Source organism: Pelodiscus sinensis, chromosome 4, assembly GCF_052426305.1.
Source record: "Pelodiscus sinensis isolate ZL-2025 chromosome 4, ASM5242630v1, whole genome shotgun sequence".
In the NCBI taxonomy this organism is placed as follows: domain Eukaryota; kingdom Metazoa; phylum Chordata; order Testudines; family Trionychidae; genus Pelodiscus; species Pelodiscus sinensis.
In genome coordinates this window covers 50,888,308-50,900,559 of record NC_143055.1, presented here as the reverse complement: position 1 = coordinate 50,900,559, position 12,252 = coordinate 50,888,308, and the positions used below count along the sequence as shown (strand labels likewise).

Below are 12,252 nucleotides of genomic sequence, written 5' to 3'. Positions count from 1 at the left end.
ACAAAGGGGATATTGAGGCATACAGTGCATTTACTTAGAGATGGGGCCCTTACTCATAAGTCTGAGAATATTATGCCAACTTGTCCAAAGCATATAAAGGCACTTCCTGGGGGTGTTCAGATCCACAGTTTTGGTTCAGCACATTATAAGATTAGGTATCAGCAGTTAAGTTTTGTCTGTGAAATTCTAAATCTCCAGGCATCAAGGGTTTTTGAATCCAGCCCTCTCCTTTAATTTTAGAAAAATACTAACATGGTGGGAGAATAATGTTGGTAACTATTACAAGTTTTCTTAAATATAATGGAAGCTAATCTCAGTTTGAGATTTTAGGCCCAATCACCAGAGATACTTAAATACTTAATTCTAAATTCCATTAGCTTCAGAAAAACTACTCATGAGCTTAACCTTATATCTGTGAAGTATCAGGGTTTTATATTTCAATATGAGTTGCAATAACTAAAAATTAATAAAGTTGCACCAGATTCCTCAGTGGAGTTATTCTGATTCTCTGTTAAGAGCAGAATTTGCTCATTTGTTTTACCTCTTTCAGAAAAGTACCCGCATAGTTTGAGTTGTATGGAAAATCATTCATATCAGGATCATAGTACTTCCCAACAAAGCATTTGGATATGAACGACAATCTGTCACTTACCTCCAGAATCTGTGAAGACTATCAGCTGCTTCAGAAGAATTCACTGTCTGGGAGGGCAACAGTGGAAAAAACAGTGAATGTAGCTTACTGATGTTTGTGTAATGTTTCCATCTTGTGGCCAGATAAGTGAGAAGCTTCTCTTTTAACACGGATTAAGAAATGCCTTAAAGATGAGAGATTTTTGTAAAGATTAGAGACTTTTGTGCTAGTGTCTACATTAGGGTTGCCAGGTGTCCGGTATTGACCCAGACCATCTAGTATTTTTGCCTCCTGTCCGGTAAGAAAAATTCAGAAAATACTGGATGCTTAAAATGTCCAGGATTTTCTAATTTTTTTTCCCAGCCAGGAGATGAAAATACCGGGTGCTTACCTGCTTCTGCAGGGAAGCTGTCTGGCCCAGAGCAGGAAAACAAGATGGCAGGTGGCTGCCAGCAGCTTGTTAAGGCCAAAAAAGCCTCAAAAGCATTTCTTAAAGGGGTCGTGCTGGTGGGTTTTTTTTTGTTTGTTTGCTTTTTTAATTAATAACGCTCGGGTCCTTTTTTTTGCTCAACAACTTTGTTCTCAACAGAATTTTTATCCACAATTTTTGGGGGGGGGGGGGGCGGGGGGGAGATGTTCAGTATTTTTGGTTAAACCATCTGGCAACCCTAACTACATTTACTAATAAATTTAACAAATCATGAGAACTTTGTGTTTTAAGTAGATGAGTGTAAAAGAATGGACACTCCACTGAATTGCCATTAGGCATGGAGTTGCAGCTCTCTGCCTTCTAGGTACACCCTGCAAACAATCACTCCACTCCTGGGATAGTCTCTCTTCTCATGATTCAGCCCTCCAGGCAGGTCCACCCCTATCAGGGTAACAGAGTTCAACAAATAAACACTCCAATGTCCTTACAACATGTCTTCAGGCCTGCCTCTGGACCTGAAGGTCCTCTCTTGGCTCAGATCTGTGAGTATCATTATCCCCTTTTTATGTCTAAAAGGAGGGCAGGAAGGGGCTTCATATTACCTTTTTCCAGTGCTGGATGTGGGAAACCCATTGCTTCTCTCTACTGTGGATTCCAGTCCAATAATCCTGTAGCAAGCTGGCTAGGTCTGACTAGTGAAAGCAAGCCCTGCTGCCTCCCTGGACTTCTTCTATAGCCTTTTACTAGGCTGTCTCCCTACTACCTCTCTAGGTTCACCCTTCTCTCAGAACTCCCAAAGTTCTCCTGAAATCCACAGTAAGTCTCAAACCACAAAGGTACATCTTAGCTCAAATTCAGTCCTCCTCAAGCAGCTCCTGTCACCACTCAAATATCCCCCCTGGCAGAGCTGTTCTTCACTTAGCTACTTTGCAGGGCTCTCTCCCTGGAATGCTTCATCCTGCCTTTTTATCAGGGCTCACCACTTGTGACTGCTTTATGTCACTCCTGTCAGATTTGCCCACTCCCAAGAGCCAACTTTCCTTCTGGACAGCCTCCTTTGGGCTGCTGGCTACTACGCCCTCATGTAACACATTTATTCTATGCAGCACCTTCTGGGGCACACTCGCTGTGTTTTAAATAACCCACCAACTTCCTCGCCCTCCTGGGACCCATTTTTAATTAAGCCTGGCTGGCCAGCTCACTGTCCAGGCAGTCAGGGCCACATTAACCCTTTCAGATTCTGTATGGAGTACACATACCATCACAAGCTAGTCAAAACATTTCCTTTTAAACTTGCTTTTGGGGGGAAGGGGCAGACAATAGTATTTTCAAATTACATGTACATTTTCATTTTTCTTGAAATGTTTAAATTTTTTGTCAGAAAGCCAGAAGAGTTTCGGTTTTTAGCAACATATTGAGGTTTCAAATTTGTGGATTCCTCCCTCCCTCCCCCAATAACAAATCACATTTCTGTTGAAGAAATGCTCCTTTTTCAGCCTTTTCCAACTCCCCCCAGGGAAAGAAGGATTTCTGGAGCCATTCAGGGGTTGGACCCCTGCAAGGAGTTGGGAAGAGAGATAAGGAAATACGGTAGGGGCGGTAGAGATAGGGTCAATGAATCTGGAGCCAGTGACTCCCACAGAGGCAGGGGATATGTCAGCACCGGGGAAAACTGCAGCTCCAGGCTTAATTTCAGTTGCAAATTCTAGGAGCCATCCAGTTCCCAAAGGGGCTTTTATTGTTCCAAAAGCATACACATGCCAAGCAGCTTTTTTTTCTTTTTTGTTCTGACCCAGAGGGTTGATGTTGCTTTTGGCTAGGTCAGCCCAGCACACAACTTCCATAGGCAAACAATTTCACAAGGATCAGGCCATTAGAAGGGCCATCTCACCCATCCTATCATGAGAATGCCAGGTCTCAGCTTCCCTCAGTCTCTCTGGCAGGTTAGATGATTTAAGTGCTTTGGCCCTCTGGCTAGAGCAGGATGAATAAACTTGGATGAAGCCATGTTCCACTAGAATGGGCAGCTCTGTCAAAAATCAAAATGCTTGGAAAAATCTGTTGCTCCAGCATTTTGCTGAAAAACAAAAAATTTCCAACAATATAAAAGCCTCCACTTTGACATTGTCAGAACAAATTTGTTTCAAGTGATATTCCTGTTTCAATGCATAATATCATATTAACATTTTAAAAGTTGAAATAAAAATGAAGCATTGAATTTTTGTAGAACAAAATGTTTTGAACAACCAAACAGAAAAATGAGGCTTTTCTTAGTAAAGAATTTTTAAGTGTTTGGTTTTCCCTTCAGTTGTGAATGAAGACAAATTTCAAAATCTTAAAGTCCTTCATGAACAACCTCCATACAGCTCTACCGCTGGTGTACCCTAGCAGGGTAAATAAAAGTACATAGCAACACACTTTTTCATCTTCCTGAGCCATCACCCACTACATATAACCGTCAAGTCCTTCTCCCCGGATTGCAAGGGGTTCCTTCTTCACATCTAGCACAGGGCTGACCACGGTCCCCAGCCCATTGCTGAACTCAGAGCCAGCAGACCTTTGTCCTCAAGAACTACAATTTCTTTGATGCTCCTTAGGCTAAGTCTTTGTTTCTAGATGACAAGATATTTTGTTATCATGACACAATATGGTAACCCTGGCCCTGAGATCCCATGGTAGAAAACAGCAACCTGACCTCAAATCTAAACTGTCCCACTTCCTAGTTCCCAGAAGCATTCCACACTTCTGCTCATTTATTTTTTTCCCTTCCCCAAATTCTGCCTCAGCAATAGGGTTACCAGATGGTTTCAAAAAAATACCAGACACACTTGATCTCAGATGAAGCGGGGGGGGGGGGGGGGGGGGAGGGAGGGGGAAGGGTAGAACCAGCTGGCAGGAAGCAGGGTGGCTGGGATGGGGTTGGGGGGAGCAGGGCTGTCTGGGAAGAGGTTGGGGAGAGTGGGTCTGGCTGGGGGGAAACCAGCCAGCGGGGAGTGGGGTTGGCCCGGGTGCACACAGATCCCAGGGCGCTGCCCGTCCCGCACTCGGTCCCGTCAGCGTTCACGTTCGGGTCCGGCTCCTGGGATTCCAGCCCGCCCTGCCCCCGCCCCCGCCCCTCTCCTCTCTACTGTGTAGTTGTGTACTGCCTGGCTGGTAGACACACTCATTCAGTGTAAGCATGTCTACCAGGTAGGCAGTACACAACTACGTACTGATGGTACTCATGATAATAATAAAACATACTTAATTAGAAAATACTGGACATGTATGTATCCAGTACTTTCTCAATTTGTTTTCTGGACAGAAAGCTCAAATACCAGACTGTCCAGTTCAAAACCGGACACCTGGCAACCCTACTCAGCAAGCTGGTTAATTCCCTGGCTCCATCTCCACAGGATAACACAGCTGGTTACTCAGGAGCCATCTCGGCAAGCTTCTTTCCTTCTGCAAGTTTCTCTATACTGCCTTCCCCCTGTCACAAGAGTCTCCCAGCACACTGCTATGCCTGCCATCTCGCTTCCTTACGGAAAAAAGATTTCCTCCTGTATCCCAGCAGGGCTAGTTCTCAGTCACCTAGGGCCAGATTTTTTTTAAAAACTATTCAGGTCCTAAGGATGCATATAGCCCCAAATAGCTTTTTAAAAAGTGTCCAGGTTCCTAACTACCTTTAGAATCAATGGGACTTAGGCACTTGTGTGTTTTCAAAAATCCCAAGAGGTGCCTATCTGTATTTCTAGGCATCTAAATACCTTTAAATGTGGCCAAAATCCCTCTCCTATGATTTAAGAGGAAAATCAGACATAGGTAGAGGTGGGCTTGACTTCCCCATTCAAGTGTTGTAGGTTCCAACCTTATATCAAAGTGATCATAGAGGGCATTTGCACAGTGCTAAAAGGCATGTTTCAAAGACCAAATCATTTTGGCCTCCTTAGAAGCACAATGAGCCTTTAATAATGTACTACTCTGTATGGGACTTTTTTAAATACAAATCAGATATGTAATTCTATATGAGGAACGATCCAGATATGTAGACAGTATCCAGGCAGGTTTGAATTGGGTACAATTTGAATGTTCAAATATTTAAAGTTGAAGTTGAGCATATTGCTCTTGCAGGGCCTCATGGGTAGATTGCATTCACCTGGAACACTGCTCTGCACAAGTTCCTGCTTCCTTTGCAGGAGCTCTTTGAAAAGTTGTTGTCACATTTTGTTGTGACCAGGGTGTGTGGATGAGCAGGTTGGCCGTCCTCCTTACACAGTAGTGTCTTTGTTATACAAGTGTTCTGAACAGTTTTCAGGCTGCTTTCAGGAGGAACGAAGGAGCTTGAACTGGCCTGCAGCAGACTGAACAGGAAGATGATGTCAGAAAACCAGTGGCAAGGGTGAGCAAAGCCTGACAGCCGAAAAAGCTACATTGACAGGTATTTATTTGGGCACTGACTAGACCAGGGGTCGGCAACCTTTCTGAAGTGGCATACCAAGATTTAACCCTCCTGCTCTGGGCCACACCGCTCTGCCAAGAGGTGGGCAGGGGTCCTCTCCACTACGTGCCCCAGTTGGTCTCCTGCCCTGGGCTTGGCTCAGCTGATGTACGTCATTTCCGCTTTTGCAAGTGGAGACGACGCACACTTAACGCCGTGTTACCCACCCTGTGGCAGCAGCGCGCAAATGTGCCTAACTCTTCCCCTCCCATCCCTGAACTCAGTCTTACATCTGCAGGGCACGAGCAATGAACAGGTTCCCCCTCCCCCCCTCAGGAAGCCAGTCTTGCGAGAGGCGTGATGCTGGATCACCAGCACGGGCTCCCTGTTGTGTGCTGGATGTTGCCAGTCCCTGGACTAGACAGAGAAGAGAGCAATGAGGTGAGTCCTGGGTAGACCTGTTAGAACAGTCACTGGGTGGCCAGGGCTGGATAGTTCATGTTTGTCTAGGTGAAAAGAAAGTCAAAGAGACTGTGGTGAAAGAAAAATCAAGGCATCTGTGTGTGCTGGGGAGCAATAACCTACAACAAGGAAAAAGAAGGAATGTCTGTTGATGGGGAATAACTGGGAGACAACAGGGCTGGCCTTACCATGAGGCGAATTAAGGCGGCCGCCTCAGGTGCCAGACTGTGGGGGAGGTGCCACTAGGACCCAGAGTATAGAAAATTGTGTCTGCTGCTGGTGCATATGTATTCTCTCTGCTCTAGATGCACAGAGATGGTGGAGTGCCATGAGAGGAGCAGAACAGGAAGAAGGCAAAATTGAGACCTTTCAAAGTTTTGGCCCAAGTGAGGAGGTATGGGGATGTCATTTGAGCTCCCCATCTCAGGTGCCAAAATGTTGTGGGCCGGCCCTGGGAGACAAAATATTTGGGGCTCCACATTTTGATAAATCTGGGTTATAGTTAGCCATAGGCCACCCCTATGGTAACCACATGCTGTAGAGTGGAATTATTAAGTCAATGATATAGCAAAGTAGGACTTATCATAACAGGTTAAAGCTGTAATAAATAAATATGAATGACCACATACTAATCAGACAGGGAGCACGCTTATATTCCACAACATGGAATATCATTGCATATCTTTGACACATTTATTTAAACACCAAACTGAAGAGAGTGCCACAACTCACACACCTGATCTGAATATATTTTTCAGAACTTAAGTGATGCGATTTAGTAATTACTGAAGTAAAAGTCTATGGTACATATAGATTTATCAACAATCAAATCATAATGGTTATCAGTGTTTGAAGTTTATTTAAAATTGATTTATTTAAGTATGGTCTTAAATTTGCAGACGCAGGGGTAGAGCAGGGGGCAGAGGCACGAGGAAAGTAAATGTCATTGACAATCTGAGCAAGTTTTATTCATTATCAAGTGATCATCTTTAAATGAGTATAGACCCCTAAATAGCCTTAAATTATATATCATTTATTGAAATATAGAGATCTTAATGTACAGGTTTATGACAAAATATGAACGGGGCATATGTAATACATGTTGTACTTCCCATCATTTATATCAGTTAGCCCTTCTTCAAACACTTCACAATGCCACCATTTTGGAAACACTTTTTTTTTATTATTCTAAAATATAATTTTTGGACATTCAAAAGTGCAACAGTTAACGTGCCTGTGGATTATATCACAGTTAAAAAAATATAAACAAAGGCAGTGATACAGCTGTCATAATTGTTTTGGCAGTATTCTAGGGCTATGTCTACACTTCGGGAGAGGCATACGGATCTTGTGCAAAAGGGGTTTTTTTTTGCGCAAAACGGAAGCGGCTACATTGCTTCTTTTTGCACAAAAATCCCTTGCGCAAAAGGAATCCGTAGAAAATATGCTAATGACATCGCAACGTATTTTCTGCCGCAAAAACTTGCAGTGTAGACAAAGCCTAGAAGTCTATATAAAAATACATATATACATATTGATGTATAACATCATTATATCTTACGTCCTTCATCATATAATAGGACCATTTTGTACAAGAGACAGCCCAAATTTTAAGGGATTTGATTGGCCATTCAAAATAGGAAGCTGTGTTTCACAGGAAGGTTTTGATTGTCATTATACAGAAGGAACTGGGAATTTCTCTTCCGGTGGCTTCTCAAAATTAAGCCATAAAAGAAAAAAAATCTGCAATGCTAAAAGTGTCAAACAAACAAACAAAAAAAATCTTAACTCTGCTTTCTACTCAAATCCAAATAATTTTTCCAGGCTAATATCCCTGGCCCCAGTCCTGCAATGAACTGTGCTTGGACAGACCCCTTCACCTTGCAGTGAACCCCACGGTCTTCAATGGGGTTCTGCACAAGCTTCCATCTGCATGCAACTCATTGCAGGGCTGGGGGTTTATGATTGATAAGGGAATGGCGAGACAGGAAATGTTTGAGTGCCAATCTAAAGCATAGGTCCAGTCCCAAAATGTGTAGTGAGATTCAGAATAAAACCAACAAGAGGAGGGTGGGGGGCAGTATAAGAATGTTACATGACCTGTCTTTTGATAACACTAAGCTACACGGCCTGATTTTCAAACATGATGAAATATGAGCCCTATGCAAAACTGTTTGCCTACCATAAACATGAAGTTATGTGACTGTACATATAATTTATGTAATTTGTGGTCTTGGTTGGTCAGTGCTTAATTTGTAATAAAAGATGCTCAAGCAGTTAGGAACTCAAGCATTTTTTTAAGCTTTCACTTCTGACACAGCAAACCCAGAAGTTTGAGCTGTGGCATAAAATAAGAAATGAAAATGGCCCTTCAGCTATCTAATAGGCCATTTTTTCATAGATTCATAGAGTTCAAAGCCAGAAAGCAAAATTAGGTCATCTAGGGCTATGTCTACACTGAAAAGAAAAGTCAGTAAAAGATATACACATTACGAATCACAATATGCATATCTTTCCACTTTTCTTTTAAAAGAGGCTTTTCTGAAATTTGGCACGTCTACACAGCGCCAAATTTTGGAAAACCCTTCTTTTTTGAGCCATCCCTTATTCCTCGTGAAACAAGGTTTACAGGGATGGCAAAAGAATGTGTCCGCTTTTTCAGATATTTTTCAGAAAAAGCGGACGCATTCCTTAGATGCGGCATAGCTTTTCTGGGATACCTCTGGTATCCTGGAAAAGAGCTGCAGTCTAGACGTACCCTAGTTTGACCTCCTGTATGTGTCAGGCTCTTAAATTTCATCCAGTAGTGAACCCAATAACTTGTGTTTGACTAAAGCATAGTTTGAGATTACCACAAGCTTATTTTCCAGAAAGGCATCCAGTCTTGATCTGAAGACATCAAGACCTTGAGAATCCACCACTTCCGTTGGTAGTTTTTTCCAGTGGTTAATCACCCTCTTTGATTAAAAAAAAACATTGTGCCTTACTTCCAATTTGAATATGTCTGGCTTTTGTTTGCAAATGCCTCATTGGCACCCACAGTTGCATGCATGCATACTTTTGCATGTGGCCTGAGCCATCTGACACTTTGAAATTCATACCCGTACTGATTTATCTGTAACAATGGCAGTACTACATTTGAGACCTATTTTGCTCTCCTCTGCTCACCACAGTAAGTGAAGTCAAGAGGCAGTGCACAGTATTTCTAAGGGCCTAACAACTGGTCCTTCAAGTTTAGTTTTAGTTGTTATTCAGAATCCAGTCACTTTGTTCTGTTTAGTCACTCACTGGTTGTCCAATTCCACATGTAGTAGGAAAAAACATCCCATGCAAGCTTGAGTTTAGATCTCATTTGTGTTGAGTGTGTCATCTCAGGTACTGAGCACTTGCTGTGAGGTTCTCAGAGCACACAACTCCTACTGAGTTTAAAACCTAAGCACCAAATAGGATTTGGCCCATAATTGGCATGTACCTTATCTGTAAGACTTCCAAAGCATCACATTTCACAATGACAGCAGTAATCATAGCATATTCTATGTACATGTTATATCAACAAACAAATATTGCAGACCCAAGAGCCGATTTCATTTTGTAGTCCCTCTTTCCTAAGTAAAGGATTCAGACCAGAATAACCAATACACTTGAAAGCAATTACCTGTCTTAGAGGGTTGATATAGATAATACAGACAGCTTCTTCTGCTGCAACTGAAACCTGAAAACTAAGATAAGAACATGTGTTGCAAAATGATGACTGCATATTTAATCTGGAGTCACAGGCTAAGAAACAAGGCTTCCTTGTTTGCTTCCAGAACAGTTCATATATCAAATCAGTTCTTCACATTTGACCCCCAAATAAGCTCCCTTTTGAACAGATGTGCAAAATATTACTTAAACACTAACAATAATGTTACTATTGATTAGTCATACCTCTGTTTTATCATAACTTCGGAAACATGATGTACATTATTTAAAGGTTTAAAAATAGCTCTACATTTGAAAAAAAAAAACCTCAGTAAATCAAAAGGTGATTGATTTAAGAACATCTTAGTAAAAAAGCCACTCATCTGATGCTGGCAAATTAACTCTTCACGTTTTAGAAGATACAAAGTTCTTTTCTACGCGTGAAACTAGTTTTAGCTCACCAGAGCAATTATCGTATTGTATACAGTCAAATACAACAGTTGTTTCATATAAACATTTTGAATCCTAAATCCTACTTATAAGTTTTTAAAATCTGTGCTTTTACTGAAGAACAATGAGTTATAAACTATATAGTTAGTGTTATTGAAAACAGTAGTAGTATGAAAATAGCTATTTTCTATCGTTAAAAACTCACTAGGTTTCTAACACCTATTATAGATGGTTTTTTAAATTACTATTCCTTTTTATTTGTATTAACTGTAAAAATTAAAATGTTATGTAGTTCCGGTACCTTTAAATTTCAAAAGTGGTTTTTGCACGTACTTCATTCACACATGGATAGTTCAGCAGCAGAACTGAAATCAAACAGAAATCTGGAATGGTCTCTTCAGAAGTCCACAGAGTATATTCAATGCATACCTCAAAAGATCCTTGAGCTGACAGTTATTTACATAATTACAATGATGATGTTTTGCCATAGTGGAAATTCTATCCATCGGAGTCATGAATGCCCTTGAAACACAAAACTGGTCTGTTTTATGGCCTCTGTCCTTGTACCTATTCAAACTGCAAACAACACTGAGATGCTACTGAAGTACTGCAAAATGCAATGCTGAAATGCTGGCTTCAGCCTGTCTTACTCTTTCAAATTCAGGATGATCTCTGTGTGCCGGGAACAAATTTCTACTTTCTTTGCATCCTTTGCATTGCAATAAAGTGGTTTTCTCTACAGAGTAAAAAAATCCTTAGACTGCATGGAGAGTTTCTCTTTTGATATAGCTCAAAGATGTCTATTTATTCCCTGTGAATTACAGGAAACTGTCTTCCACCAGGTCTGAGGAATCTATTCCAATGTCGTCCATCATGTCAATGTCCTCAATGGTCTCATCCTCTCTCTTGATAAAGGTAGAGCTGCTGGAACCAGTCTCAATGGCACTTTCTTCGGATGTCTGGGAACTGTAAGAGGCAAAGTAACTAGGAGCTGTAATACACAGTGAAATAAACATGATCTTTAAATTTCTAGTAGTTGGCCTATTGACCTGGAAATGGATGATGTATGCCCTATCTTTTGGCACCTTGGGTTATCGTGGGTGATCTCTGACCACCTGTTTCTTAGACATCTGGTAGGAAGAAGTCACCAGAGGTAATGAATAATCTTGGAATTCAAGGGAGCGGGTTGCTCCTCCCCCCCTTTTCTGGGAATGACCCCTGACAACTCATCCATACAGTATTCAGGAGTGAAATGTTAGACTTGAGAGCAGCCCCCACCAAACAAAATCAGATGTTGCTGTGGCAACTGGCTAACTAGAAAAGTCTGGAAAAGTGAGGGAATGAGATGCTTAAAGAAAAGATGGTACAACAGAAAAAGATGGCAGGTGCTTAGATCAGGCCTGGAAATTTCTGCCCTACGGCCATGAGTGACCTCATTTCAGCATCTCTTGATTATAGTCTAAAAATCCAAAAAACTTGGCTCCTGGAATCTTAACTTTATAATTCATGTAGCATAATAAGAATGTAGCTGGAAATATTGCTAGCTACATAGTGCTAGATTCAGCTACCCTCATTCACATTAAGCATTTTATTAATGTAACTATTTATATTGATAACAGTCCATTGAAAAAAATCCCAGCCAAAGGCTCTGTCACCAATTTAAAATAAAAATAAACTCTCTCTGAAATAGCCTAACCCCAGTTGTTCTGAAATAAAATAAATGGATCCATGGATCCCTCACATATCTCAAACCTGTTTCAACTCATTCACTCTAGGAAAAACAAATGGGGTCTTACAGTGTGTCCCAAAGGTCAGTCAATTTTGGCTGCTGGACCAAGCAGGAAAGTGAATTCCAAAGGTGAGGGGCCTCATGGGTAATATCCTGCCAGCCCCTTTCTCTATGGCAGTGTGGTATAAGAATGGAGGTAGCCTCGTGAGTAGGCAGGTTTCTGGCCATAATGAATAGCTAGTTTCATGGGCTGCCCCACTGAAATCATTGGGGCCAGTCACGGAGGGCTGCACTCTACCCCCTGACTGATGATGAATAGTACCTAACTCAACAAGTAGTCCCACTGAAGTCAATGGGCTAGCTTTTGAGTAAGGTGCTACTCAAGAAGAGAAAGGGAATCAGAATCTAGAGCAGAGTAAAGTGCTATAGAAGTGTGAATGCAGACAGCA

General features: G+C 41.7%; 1 protein-coding gene across 4 annotated transcripts in view; it reads right to left on the bottom strand.

The window, feature by feature from the left end:
- Nucleotides 1-6,955: 6,955 nt before the first annotated feature.
- The window catches only part of PDGFRA (platelet derived growth factor receptor alpha), a 54,913-nt gene continuing 49,616 nt past the window's right edge, over nt 6,956-12,252 (bottom strand). For all 4 annotated transcript variants that reach the window (XM_075930412.2, XM_006113483.5, XM_075930411.2 and 1 more), the window contains exon 23: nt 6,956-11,040. In XM_075930412.2, coding sequence (XP_075786527.2) covers nt 10,893-11,040 — 148 coding nt within the window. In that variant the 3' untranslated portion in view covers nt 6,956-10,892. The remainder of the gene's footprint in view (nt 11,041-12,252) is intronic.